At 42.6% G+C, this 12,969-nt stretch overlaps 1 protein-coding gene across 1 annotated transcript in view; it reads left to right on the plus strand.

The window, feature by feature from the left end:
• Positions 1–12,969, plus strand: part of POLRMT (RNA polymerase mitochondrial) — a 367,345-nt gene that overhangs the window by 154,153 nt on the left and 200,223 nt on the right. Inside the window, exons 9-10 of the mRNA XM_053702843.1 lie at positions 5,522–5,761; positions 6,429–7,214. Of these exons, the coding sequence (XP_053558818.1) occupies positions 5,522–5,761; positions 6,429–7,214 (1,026 nt within the window). The remainder of the gene's footprint in view (positions 1–5,521; positions 5,762–6,428; positions 7,215–12,969) is intronic.

Below are 12,969 nucleotides of genomic sequence, written 5' to 3' on the forward strand. Positions count from 1 at the left end.
TTTCCGCAGACCGGAGTGGATCGTTGTCACAACCGACGCCAGCCTCCTAGGCTGGGGCACGGTCTGGGAGTCCCTGAAGGCTCAGGGTCTATGGTCTCGGGAAGAATCTCTTCTCCCGATAAACATTTTGGAATTGAGAGCGATATTCAATGCGCTCCAGGCATGGCCTCAACTAGCGGAGGCCAAATTAATCAGATTTCAGTCGGACAACATGACGACTGTAGCGTACATCAATCATCAGGGAGGAACAAAGAGTTCCCTGGCGGTGAGGGAGGTAACCAAGATCATCAAATGGGCGGAGGATCACCCTGCCATCTATCAGCAATTCACATCCCAGGAGTGGACAACTGGGAAGCGGATTTTCGGAGTCGTCAGACTTTCCATCCGGGGGAGTGGGAACTTCACCCGGAGGTTTTTGCCCAGTTAACTCAACTATGGGGCATTCCAGATCTGGATCTGATGGCGTCAAACCAGAACTCCAAAGTTCCACGTTACGGGTCCAGGTCCAGGGATCCCAAGGCGACATTGGTAGATGCCTTTGTAGCGCCTTGGTCGTTCAATCTAGCTTATGTCTTTCCACCGTTTCCCCTTCTCCCCCGGCTAGTAGCCAGGATCAAACAGGAGAAGGCTTCAGTAATTCTGATATTTCCTGCGTGGCCACGCAGGACTTGGTATGCAGACCTGGTGAATATGTCATTGGTTCCACCATGGAAGCTACCTTTGAGGCAGGACCTTCTAATTCAAGGTCCATTCGAACATCCAAACCTAGTTTCTCTGCAACTGACTGCTTGGAGATTGAACGCTTGGTTCTAGCTAAGCGTGGGTTTTCGGAATCAGTTATAGATACCCTGATCCAGGCTAGAAAGCCTGTCACCAGGAAAATTTACCATAAGATATGGCGGAAATATCTTTGTTGGTGGGAATCCAAGGGTTACTCATGGAGTAAGATTAGGATTCCAAGGATTCTATCGTTTCTCCAAGAAGGATTGGAGAAAGGTTTGTCAGCTAGTTCCTTAAAAGGACAGATATCTGCTTTGTCTGTTTTGTTACACAAGCGTCTGGCAGCAATGCCAGATGTTCAGGCGTTTGTACAGGCTTTAGTCAGAATCAAGCCTGTCTATAGACCTGCGGCTCCTCCATGGAGTCTAAATTTAGTTCTTTCATTTCTTCAAGGGGTTCCGTTTGAACCTCTACATTCCATAGATATCAAGTTACTATCTTGGAAAGTTTTGTTTTTGGTAGCTATTTCTTCTGCTAGAAGAGTTTCTGAATTGTCTGCTTTGCAGTGTAATTCACCTTACCTGGTGTTCCATGCAGATAAGGTCGTTTTACGTACCAAACCTGGTTTTCTTCCAAAAATGGTTTCCAATAAGAATATTAACCAGGAAATAGTTGTTCCATCTCTGTGTCCTAATCCAGTTTCTAACAAGGAACGTCTGTTGCACAATCTTGATGTGGTTCGTGCTTTAAAGTTCTATCTAAAAGCAACTAAAGACTTCAGACAAACATCGTCCTTGTTTGTCGTCTATTCTGGCAAGAGGAGAGGTCAAAAGGCGACTGCGACCTCTCTGTCTTTCTGGCTAAAAAGCATCATCCGGTTGGCTTATGAGACTGCTGGAAGGCAGCCCCCTGAACGAATTACAGCTCACTCTACTAGAGCTGTGGCTTCCACATGGGCTTTCAAGAATGAAGCTTCTGTTGAACAGATCTGTAAGGCAGCGACTTGGTCTTCACTTCATACATTTGCCAAATTTTACAAATTCGATACTTTTGCTTCTTCGGAGGCTATTTTTGGGAGAAAGGTTTTACAAGCAGTGGTGCCTTCCGTTTAGGTTACCTGACTTGTTCCCTCCCTTCATCCGTGTCCTAAAGCTTTGGTATTGGTTCCCACAAGTAAGGATGAAGCCGTGGACCGGATACACCAATGTAGGAGAAAACAGAATTTATGTTTGCCTGATAAATTTCTTTCTCCTACGGTGTATCCGGTCCACGGCCCACCCTGGCTTTTTAGTCAGGTTTAAATTTATTTTTGTAAACTACAGTCACCACTGCACCCTATGGTTCTCCTTTTTCTCCTAACCGTCGGTCGAATGACTGGGGGGGCGGAGCCTGAGGGGAGCTATATGGACAGCTCTGCTGTGTGCTCTCTTTGCCACTTCCTGTAGGGATTGAGAATATCCCACAAGTAAGGATGAAGCCGTGGACCGGATACACCGTAGGAGAAAGAAATTTATCAGGTGAACATAAATTCTGTTTTTTTGGTGCGAATCCAAGGGTTACTCATGGAGTAAGGTTAGGATTCCCAGGATATTGTCCTTTCTCCAAGAAGGATTGGAGAAAGGATTATCAGCTAGTTCCTTAAAAGGACAGATATCTGCTTGGTCTATTCTTTTACACAAACGTCTGGCAGAGGTAACAGACGTTCAAGCGTTTAGTCAGGCTTTAGTCAGAATCAAGCCTGTTTATAGACCCGTGGCTCCGCCATGGAGTCTGAATTTAGTTCTTTCAGTTCTGCAAGGGGTTCCTTTTGAACATTTACATTCCATAGATATTAAGCTTTTATCTTGGAAAGTTTTGTTTTTGGTAGCTATCTCTTCTGCTCGAAGAGTTTCAGAGTTATCTGCTTTACAGTGTGATTCACCTTACCTGGTTTTTCATGCAGATAAGGTAGTTTTGTGTACCAAACCTGGTTTTCTTCCTAAGGTTGTGTCTAATAAGAATATTAACCAGGAAATTGTTGTTCCTTCTCTCTGTCCTAATCCTTCTTCGAAGAAGGAACGTCTGTTACACAATCTTGATGTGGTTCGTGCTTTAAAGTTCTATTTACAAGCAACTAAGGATTTCAGACAAACAACTTCTTTGTTTATCTATTCTGGTAAGAGGAGAGGTCAGAAGGCGACCGCTACCTCTTTCCTTTTGGCTGAAAAGCATCATCCGTTTGGCCTATGAGACTGCTGGCCAGCAGCCTCCTGAAACAATTACTGCTCATTCTACCAGAGCAGTGGCTTCCACATGGGCTTTTAAAAATGAGGCTTCTGTTGAACAGATTTGTAAGGCAGCGACTTGGTCTTCGCTGCATACTTTTTCCAAATTTTACATTTTTGCTTCTTCGGAGGCTATTTTTGGGAGAAAGGTTTTACAAGCAGTGGTGCCTTTTGTTTAAGGTACCTGTCTTGTTCCCTCCCTTCATCCGTGTCCTAAAGCTTTGGTATTGGTATCCCACAAGTAATGGATGAATCCGTGGACTGGATACACCTTGCAAGAGAAAACAGATTTTTTTCTTACCTGATAAATTACTTTCTCTTGTGGTGTATCCAGTCCACGGCCCGCCCTGTCATTTTAAGACAGGTGGTTTTTAATTTTAAACTACAGTCACCACGGCACCCTATGGTTTCTCCTTTTTCTTCCTAACCTTCGGTCGAATGACTGGGGGCTGGAGCTAGAGGGGGAGCTATATGGACAGCTCTGCTGTGTGCTCTCTTTGCCACTTCCTGTCAGGAAGGAGAATATCCCACAAGTAAAGGATGAATCCGTGGACTGGATACACCACAAGAGAAAGTAATTTATCAGGTAAGAATAAAATTCTGTTTTTCTTATTATTAAAATTGCTATACTGGGTAAAACTTGGTGGGACTTTTCTTATGAATTCTTTGTTGGACTAGGGATTGTAGGGTGTAGGAATATGGGTTACTCAGGTGCTGACTCACCTTTTTTGCCTAGGTTTTATTATTAAAATAATGGAGAAGCTTGCTTCTTCTGTAAACATGAAGGGTTCATTTCACTAAGACAGCAAGGCTGGCTGTTCCTCTGGGTTACAAGCAGATAACTGTACAGCATGATGGTGTGAGATGAATGTAACAACATTCAGAGAAACAGTCATATAGGTTGAAGTGGTTAACTTATACAAATTGCATCACACGCAAATGTACAGAAAAGGAAAGACTAATCTTATTCCCTTGATATCCTTCACTGAAGGAGCAGTGATGCACTGCTGAGAGCCAGCTAAACACATTTTAGTCAGCCAGTCACTAGAGACAAATATGTGCAAGCCCAATCACCAGATGGCTCCCACTAGTGAAGGATCTGTACATATTATTTTTCAGCAATGGATACCAAGAGAACAAAGTACATTTCAAAATAGAAGTGATTTTGAAAGTGTCTTAAAATAAAATGTTCTTAATCCTGCAAGTTTAATTATGACTTTCCTATACCTTTAAATATTACACCACACAATACACATACATAATCGGAAGGTATTCTTGGGTTTATCAGATCTCTTAGAGAAGTCAATGTTTCTTGATTCAGTTATAACGAATTTCAGCAGTATCTCTAAAAAGTAGCCACTGTCTCCTGACTATAATGGCACACAGCAAATGTTAGGAAGTGCTTGGTCAGCTGCGGTCAGCTTTTGCTCACCTTCAGCCAAGGTGGAAATACTTATACGTACCATTATATACCATTGCTCTTTATCCTGCACTCCTCCATGCAGACTGCTTGATATTGTGTCGGAGGTACCTCTGAAACTGACTAATGTGCATATAAGGAAGGCCTAAGGCAGGGCTGAGAAATGATGCATTGTGTGGCTGCTTGGTTAGGGTCCCAGGAGGGGAGGGAGAGACCTTGATGTGCTCCTGGAATTAAAGGGATAGGAAAGTCAAAATTTAACTTGCATGAGCATGTCATTTTAAGACACTTTTAAAATCACTTCTATTTTCAAATTTTCATTCTCTTGGTATCCCTCGTTAAAAAGGAATACGCACATATCCTATACTAGTGGGGGCTAGCTACTGATTGGTGCCCGCACACATTTGTCTCTTGTAAATGGCTAACTAGATGTTTTCAGTTTGCTGCCGGGAGTGCAATGTTGTTCCTTCAGTAAAGGATAAAAAGAGAATGAAGCAAATTTGATTATAAATGTAATTTGGAAAGTTGTTTAAAATGAAATGTTCTATCCAAAACATGAAAGAAAATGTTGGGGTTTCCTGTCTCTTTAACACATTTGGTTCCAAATGCAGCTGACTCCATCTTTGCTTTTAATGACTGTGCCTGCTAGTGATTGTCAGGTATTCTGTGTTGTGTTAATAAGTTTTGTAAGTTTCCCTTTGGTCCTGTCACCCAGGCTTCTTGGGGGTTTACTTCCGGAGTTGCTGGGAACTGTGCAGCTGACTGTAAGTATTCAGGGCTGTAGGGTCACAGTGACTTAGGATGTGTACCCTGTCCAGTCTGAGCGTGCAGTCCATTTCTGTGTTTTTAGAAGTTCTGTTGCAGAACCAATTTCACTGCTCCACCTTGCAAAATAGTCATGATTTACGGTATGCATGTCGGTATTTTGTCAGTTCTTAACAAATTTTGATGCTTGTATCCATATTAAAGAGCTGCATGTTAAAAACAAAAACAAAAAAAACAAAAACAAAAAAATCTTTTGTTGGCACTCACTCTTTCAAACTCGTATTTTACATTGAATATTTCCTTTGTTTCACATTCATGCATGTGTATCTCTTTACTATCACTGTTCTCCCAGGTGTCAGAAGTCTTGCCGCGGGAGATGTGGGAGCAGCTGGAAGAACAGCATTTTGGTGGCTCTTGTCTGCTTAACATGGACACTCCATGGCCGAACTCTTTGCTAGTGCAGTTGGGGACTCATCTGGTTGACATGATGGTGCAAGAGATAAAAATACAAAACAACCTATTAAGTCCTCGGAGTGAAACAAAGCTCATCCCTGTGCTGTACCATATGTACTCCTTCCGTAGCACCCGCCAGGTGTGTACATCTCATTACTTGTTTTTAGTTGAAGCTGCCCCAGCTTACATTTGTCTTGATGTGTTTAATTGAAAATAACTATCCTAAATGATCTATTTCTCTCCGATTTACATACATGATGACCGTTTAAACATCCTCTGACAAGATGATAATGTACAGATATGATCTAGTATTTTAAATTGGTATATAATTAATTAAATCTTACATTGTCACATCAGTCACTTTCTTCCTTCTTTTAAAGGGACACTGAACCCAATTTTTTTCTTTCATGATTGAGATAGAGCGTGCAATTTTAAGCAACTTTCTAATTTACTCCAATTATCAGTTTTTCTTTGTTCTCTTATCTTTATTTGAAAAAGAAGGAATTTAAGCTAAGAAGCCAGCAAATTTTTGGTTCAGACCAATGGACAGTACTTGTTTATTGTTGCTGTCCAATCAGCAAGGACAATCCAGGTTGTTTACCAAAAATGTGCCGGCATCTAAACTTACATTCTTTCTTTTCAAATTAACATTGCAAGAGAATGAAGAAAATTTGATAATAGGAGTAAATTAGAAAGTTGTTTAAAATTGCATGCTCTATCTGAATCAAGAAAGAACAAAAATTGGGTTCAGTATCCCTTTATATTAATGCCCCCATATAATAATAATCCTTAATTTGTCTTCTTAGATTGGACTAATAAAGCCACATCCCATATTCAGCCAGTTATTGCTGGATGCAGGTGATACCAGCCTCACCTTTGAGTCATCTGTTATGCCGATGTTGTGCCCACCAGTGCCATGGACATCTCCGCGTTTTGGAGCTTACCTACTGACCCCTGCCAAACTTATGCGCTGTACAGAAGGTGCTGTGCAACATCAGTTACTGTTGGAGAAAAGTCCTCCAGGCCAACTGCACCCAGTACTTGACTCGCTCAACCAGCTTGGCTTGTGTGCATGGCGCATCAACCAGCCTGTGCTGGATATCATCATATCTATATTCAATGAAAAAGGCTGTGAAAAACTTGACATCCCACCTCCTCTTTCTGAGGCTCCTCAATTGCCTGTGCAGCCCTATGGAGATCTGGCCTCATGGGATAAGATGGCGCACCAGCGAGAACTATCTCGTTGTCGGAAAAAATCAGCCGAAATGTACAGTCTGCGCATGGATGCACTGTATAAGTTATCTGTTGCAAAACACTTGCGGGACCAGATCTTTTGGTTTCCTCACAACATGGACTTCCGTGGACGCACTTACCCATGCCCACCCTACTTTAATCATCTGGGCAGTGATGTAACAAGAGCTCTGTTACTTTTCGCTGAGGGTCAGCAGCTGGGCCCACAGGGCTTTAGTTGGTTAAAGACCCATCTCATTAACCTGACTGGGCTCAAAAAGAGAAATTCAATAAGGGAAAGACAAGATTATGCTGAAGAGATAATGGAAGAGATACTGGATTCTGCAGATCGCCCACTCACTGTAAGTGTAGCTTTCCACTGTTTCATTTACATGGTTTCCATGCAGGTTTTGGGCTCTGTTTTCTCTTGTTAAGTGTATTCAGTCCACGGGTCATCCATTACTTATGGGATATATTCCCTTCCCAACAGGAAGTTGCAAGAGGATCACCCAAGCAGAGCTGCTATATAGCTCCTCCCCTCACATGTCATACCCAGTCATTCTCTTGCAACTCAACTAGATAGAACGTTGTGAGAGGTCTGTGGTGTTTTTTTATACTTAGTTTATTTCTTCAATCAAAAGTTTGTTATTTTAAATGGCACCGGAGCGTGCTGTTTGTTCTCAGGCAGTATTTGGAAGAAGAATCTGCCTGCGTTTTCTATGATCTTAGCAGAAGTAACTAAGATCCACTGGCTGTTCTCGCATATTCTGAGCATTGGGGTAACTTTCAGAAAGGGAATAGCGTGTGGGGAATCCTGCAAACAAGGTATGTGCAGTAAATTATTTTTCTAAGGAATGGAATTGACTAAGAAAATACTGCTGATACCGATGTAATGTAAGTACAGCCTTAAATGCAGTAGCGACTGGTATCAGGCTGATGAATGTATGTACAATAAGTAATTTTCTAAGGAATGGAATTGACTAAGAAAATACTGTTAATACTGAGGTAATGTATGAGCCTTAAAGGGCCACTGTAAGTAAATATTTTCTATGCCTGTTACTAACTAACTACCCCAAATACGCTTTTTATCAATAACATTTCATTAACATATCTCTACCGTATATCAGAAATCTTGCCTGCAAATTTAATTGATTTCCAAACCCACTCCGTGGGTATCCTTTGCGCTGTACCAATCCGTTTACAATACCTAGGTTTCAAAATGGCGCTTTAAACACAAAGTTATTGGTTTAAGTATTTTGAACACTCAGTGCTGAAAATAGTGGGCGGGATAACGTGACATCATCGGCGAATAAAAGATATAACTTTTAGAACGTTATGAAACTTCGTTTTGGAGAAAATATAGGTCAGTAGGTTTTAATTAATGTTTATTAACTTTAATGTGTTAGTTGTTTAGCTTAAAAATTATAACAGAAAGTAATCCTTTAACTGCAGTAGAAGCGACTGGTAGCAGGCTTATTAATAACACTACCTAACTTTTAAAGTGCATGTTTAAAACGTTTACTGGCATGTTATTCATTTTTTTTTTGTGAGGTACTTTGGTGATAAATCTTTTGGGGCATGATTTTCCACATGGCTGTCGTTTATTTCTACATAGAAACGATTAACTGAGGTTTCCCATTGTTGTAATATGAGTGGGAGGGGCCTATTTTAGCGCTTTTTTGCGCAGTAAAAATTCAGCTACAGTCTTCCTGCTTCTTCCTCCTTGATCCAGGACGTCTCTAGAGAGCTCAGGGGTCTTCAAAATTCATTTTGAGGGAGGTAATCAGTCACAGCAGACCTGTGACAGTGTGTTTGACTGTGATAAAAACGTTAATTGTTAAATTGATTATCCGTTTTTGGGTATTAAGGGGTTAATCATCCATTTGCTAGTGGGTGCAATGCTTTGCTAACTTAATACATTTACTGTGAAAATTTGGTTGCTATAACTGATTTGGTTCATTGTTATTTCAACTGTGACGATTTTTTGTGCTTCTTAAAGGCGCAGTAGCGTTTTTTATATTGCTTGTAAACTTATTTGAAAGGATTTTCCAAGCTTGCTAGTCTCATTGTTAGTCTGTTTAAACATGTCTGACACAGATGAATCTGTTTGTTCACTATGTTTGAAGGCCAATGTGGAGCCCCACAGAAATATGTGTACTAAATGTATTGATGTCACTTTGAATAAAAGTCAAGTTTTATCTGTAAAGAAATTATCACCAGACAACGAGGGGGAAGTTATGCCGACTAACTCTCCTCACGTGTCAGTACCTTCGCCTCCCGCTCAGGAGGCGCGTGATATTGTGGTGCCAAGTACATCAGAGAGGCCCATACAAATCACTTTGCAAGACATGGCTGCTGTTATGACAGAGGTATTATCTAAATTGCCTGAATTAAGAGGCAATCGCGATAGCTCTGGGTTAAGGACAGAGCGCGCTGATGATGTGAGAGCCATGTTCGATACTGCGTCACAATTTGCAGAACATGAGGACGGAGAGCTTCATTCTGTGGGTGACGGATCTGATCCAGGGAGACCGGATTCAGAGATTTCTAATTTTAAATTTAAGCTTGAGAACCTCCGTGTATTGCTAGGGGAGGTATTAGCGGCTCTGAATGATTGTAACACGGTTGCAATTCCAGAGAAAATATGTAGGTTGGATAGATACTTTGCGGTACCGGTGTGTACTGACATTTTTCCTATACCTAAAAGGCTTACAGAAATTATTAGCAAGGAGTGGGATAGACCCGGTGTGCCCTTTTCCCCTCCTCTGATATTTAGAAAATGTTTTCCAATAGACGCCACCACACGAGACTTATGGCAGACGGTCCCTAAGGTGGAGGGAGCAGTTTCTACTTTAGCTAAACGTACTACTATCCCGGTGGAGGATAGTTGTGCTTTTTCGGATCCAATGGATAAAAAATTAGAAGCTTACCTTAAGAAAATGTTTGTTCAACAAGGTTTTATCTTACAGCCCCTTGCATGCATTGCGCCTGTCACTGCTGCTGCGGCATTCTGGTTTGAGTCTCTGGAAGAGGCCATTCGCACAGCTCCATTGGATGCGATTATGGCCAAGCTTAAAGCACTTAAGCTAGCTAATGCATTTGTTTCTGATGCCGTTGTACAGTTAACCAAACTAACGGCTCAGAACTCCGGATTCGCCATCCAGGCGCGCAGAGCGCTATGGCTTAAATCCTGGTCAGCTGATGTGACTTCTAAATCTAAATTGCTTAATATTCCTTTCAAAGGGCAGACCTTATTCTGGCCCGGCTTGAAAGAAATTATTGCTGACATTACTGGAGGTAAGGGTCATACTCTTCCTCAGGACAGGGCCAAATCAAAGGCCAAACAGTCTAATTTTCATGCCTTTCGTAACTTCAAGGCAGGAGCAGCATCAACTTCCTCCGCTCCAAAACAGGAAGGACCTGTTGCTCGTTACAGACAGGGCTGGAAAGCTAACCAGCCCTGGAACAAGGGCAAGCAGGCCAGAAAGCCTACTTCTGCCCCTAAGACAGCATGAAGAGAGGGCCCCCGATCCGGAAACGGATCTAGTGGGGGGCAGACTATCTCTCTTCGCCCAGGCTTGGGCAAGAGATGTCCAGGATCCCTGGACGTTGGAGATCATATCTCAGGGATATCTTCTGGACTTCAAAGCTTCTCCTCCACAAGGGAGATTTCATCTTTCAAGGTTATCAGCAAACCAAATAAAGAAAGAGGCATTTCTACGCTGTGTGCAAGACCTCTTAGTAATGGGGGTGATCCACCCAGTTCCGCGGACGGAACAAGGGCAAGGGTTTTACTCAAATCTGTTTGTGGTTCCCAAGAAAGAGGGAACCTTCAGACCAATCTTGGACCTAAAAATCTTAAACAAATTCCTAAGAGTTCCATCATTCAAAATGGAAACTATTCGAACCATCCTACCCATGATCCAAGAGGGTCAATACATGACCACAGTAGATTTAAAGGATGCCTACCTTCATATACCGATTCACAAAGATCATTATCGGTACCTAAGATTTGCCTTTCTAAACAGGCATTACCAGTTTGTAGCTCTTCCCTTCGGGTTAGCTACGGCCCAGAGAATTTTTACAAAGGTTCTGGGCTCACTCCTAGCGGTGCTAAGGCCGCGAGGCATAGCGGTGGCGCCGTACCTAGACGACATTCTGATACAAGCGTCAAGTTTTCAAATTGTCAAGTCTCATACAGAGATAGTTCTGGCATTTCTGAGGTCGCATGGGTGGAAGGTAAACGTGGAAAAGAGTTCTCTATCACCACTCCTTACTCTGATAGATTCTGTAGAAATGAAAATTTACCTGACGGAGGCCAGGTTATCAAAACTCTTAAATGCTTGCCGTGTCCTTCATTCCATTCCACGCCCGTCAGTAGCTCAGTGCATGGAAGTAATCGGCTTAATGGTAGCGGCAATGGACATAGTACCATTTGCGCGCCTGCATCTCAGACCCCTGCAATTATGCATGCTAAATCAGTGGAATGGGGATTACTCAGATTTGTCCCCTCTACTAAATCTGGATCAAGAGACCAGAGATTCTCTTCTCTGGTGGCTTTCTCGGGTCCACCTGTCCAAAGGGATGACCTTTCGCAGGCCAGATTGGACAATTGTAACAACAGATGCCAGCCTTCTAGGTTGGGGCGCAGTCTGGAACTCCCTGAAGGCTCAGGGATTATGGACTCAGGAGGAGAAACTCCTCCCAATAAATATTCTGGAGTTGAGAGCAATATTCAATGCTCTTCTAGCTTGGCCTCAGTTAGCAACCCTGAGGTTCATCAGATTTCAGTCGGACAACATCACGACTGTGGCTTACATCAACCATCAAGGGGGAACCAGGAGTTCCCTAGCGATGTTGGAAGTCTCAAAGATAATTCGCTGGGCAGAGTCTCACTCATGCCACCTGTCAGCAATCTACATCCCAGGCGTGGAGAACTGGGAGGCGGATTTTCTAAGTCGCCAGACTTTTCATCCGGGGGAGTGGGAACTTCATCCGGAGGTCTTCGCTCAACTGATTCATCGTTGGGGCAAACCAGATCTGGATCTTATGGCATCTCGCCAGAACACCAAGCTTCCTTACTACGGATCCAGGTCCAGGGACCCGGGAGCGGCGCTGATAGATGCTCTGACAGCCCCTTGGGTCTTCAACATGGCTTATGTGTTTCCACCATTTCCGATGCTACCTTGACTGATTGCCAAGATCAAACAGGAGAGAGCATTGGTGATTCTGATAGCTCCTGCGTGGCCACGCAGGACCTGGTATGCAGACCTAGTGGACATGTCGTCCTGTCCACCATGGTCTCTACCTCTGAGGCAGGACCTTCTAATACAAGGTCCTTTCAAACATCCAAATCTAATTTCTCTGAGGCTGACTGCATGGAGATTGAACGCTTGATCCTATCAAAGCGTGGCTTCTCGGAGTCAGTTATTGATACCTTAATACAGGCACGGAAGCCTGTTACCAGAAACATTTACCATAAGATATGGCGTAAATATTTATATTGGTGCGAATCCAAGTGTTACTCATGGAGTAAGGTTAGGATTCCTAGGATATTGTCCTTTCTACAAGAGGGTTTAGAAAAGGGCTTATCTGCTAGTTCGTTAAAGGGACAGATTTCTGCTCTGTCTATTCTTTTACACAAACGTCTGGCAGAAGTTCCAGACGTCCAGGCTTTTTGTCAGGCTTTGGCTAGGATTAAGCCTGTGTTTAAGACTGTTGCTCCTCCGTGGAGCTTAAACTTGGTTCTTAAAGTTCTTCAAGGAGTTCCGTTTGAACCCCTTCATTCCATTGATATTAAGCTTTTATCTTGGAAAGTTCTGTTTTTGATGGCTATTTCCTTGGCTCGAAGAGTCTCTGAGTTATCGGCCTTACATTGTGATTCTTCTTATCTGATTTTCCATTCAGACAAGGTAGTTCTGCGTACCAAACCTGGGTTTTTACCTAAGGTAGTTTCTAACAGGAATATCAATCAGGAGATTGTTGTTCTATCATTATGTCCTAATCCTTCTTCAAAGAAGGAACGACTTTTACATAATCTGGACGTAGTCCGTGCCCTGAAGTTCTATTTACAGGCAACTAAAGATTTTCGTCAAGCTTCTTCCCTGTTTGTCGTGT

This window comes from Bombina bombina, chromosome 2, assembly GCF_027579735.1.
Source record: "Bombina bombina isolate aBomBom1 chromosome 2, aBomBom1.pri, whole genome shotgun sequence".
In the NCBI taxonomy this organism is placed as follows: Eukaryota; Metazoa; Chordata; class Amphibia; order Anura; family Bombinatoridae; genus Bombina; species Bombina bombina.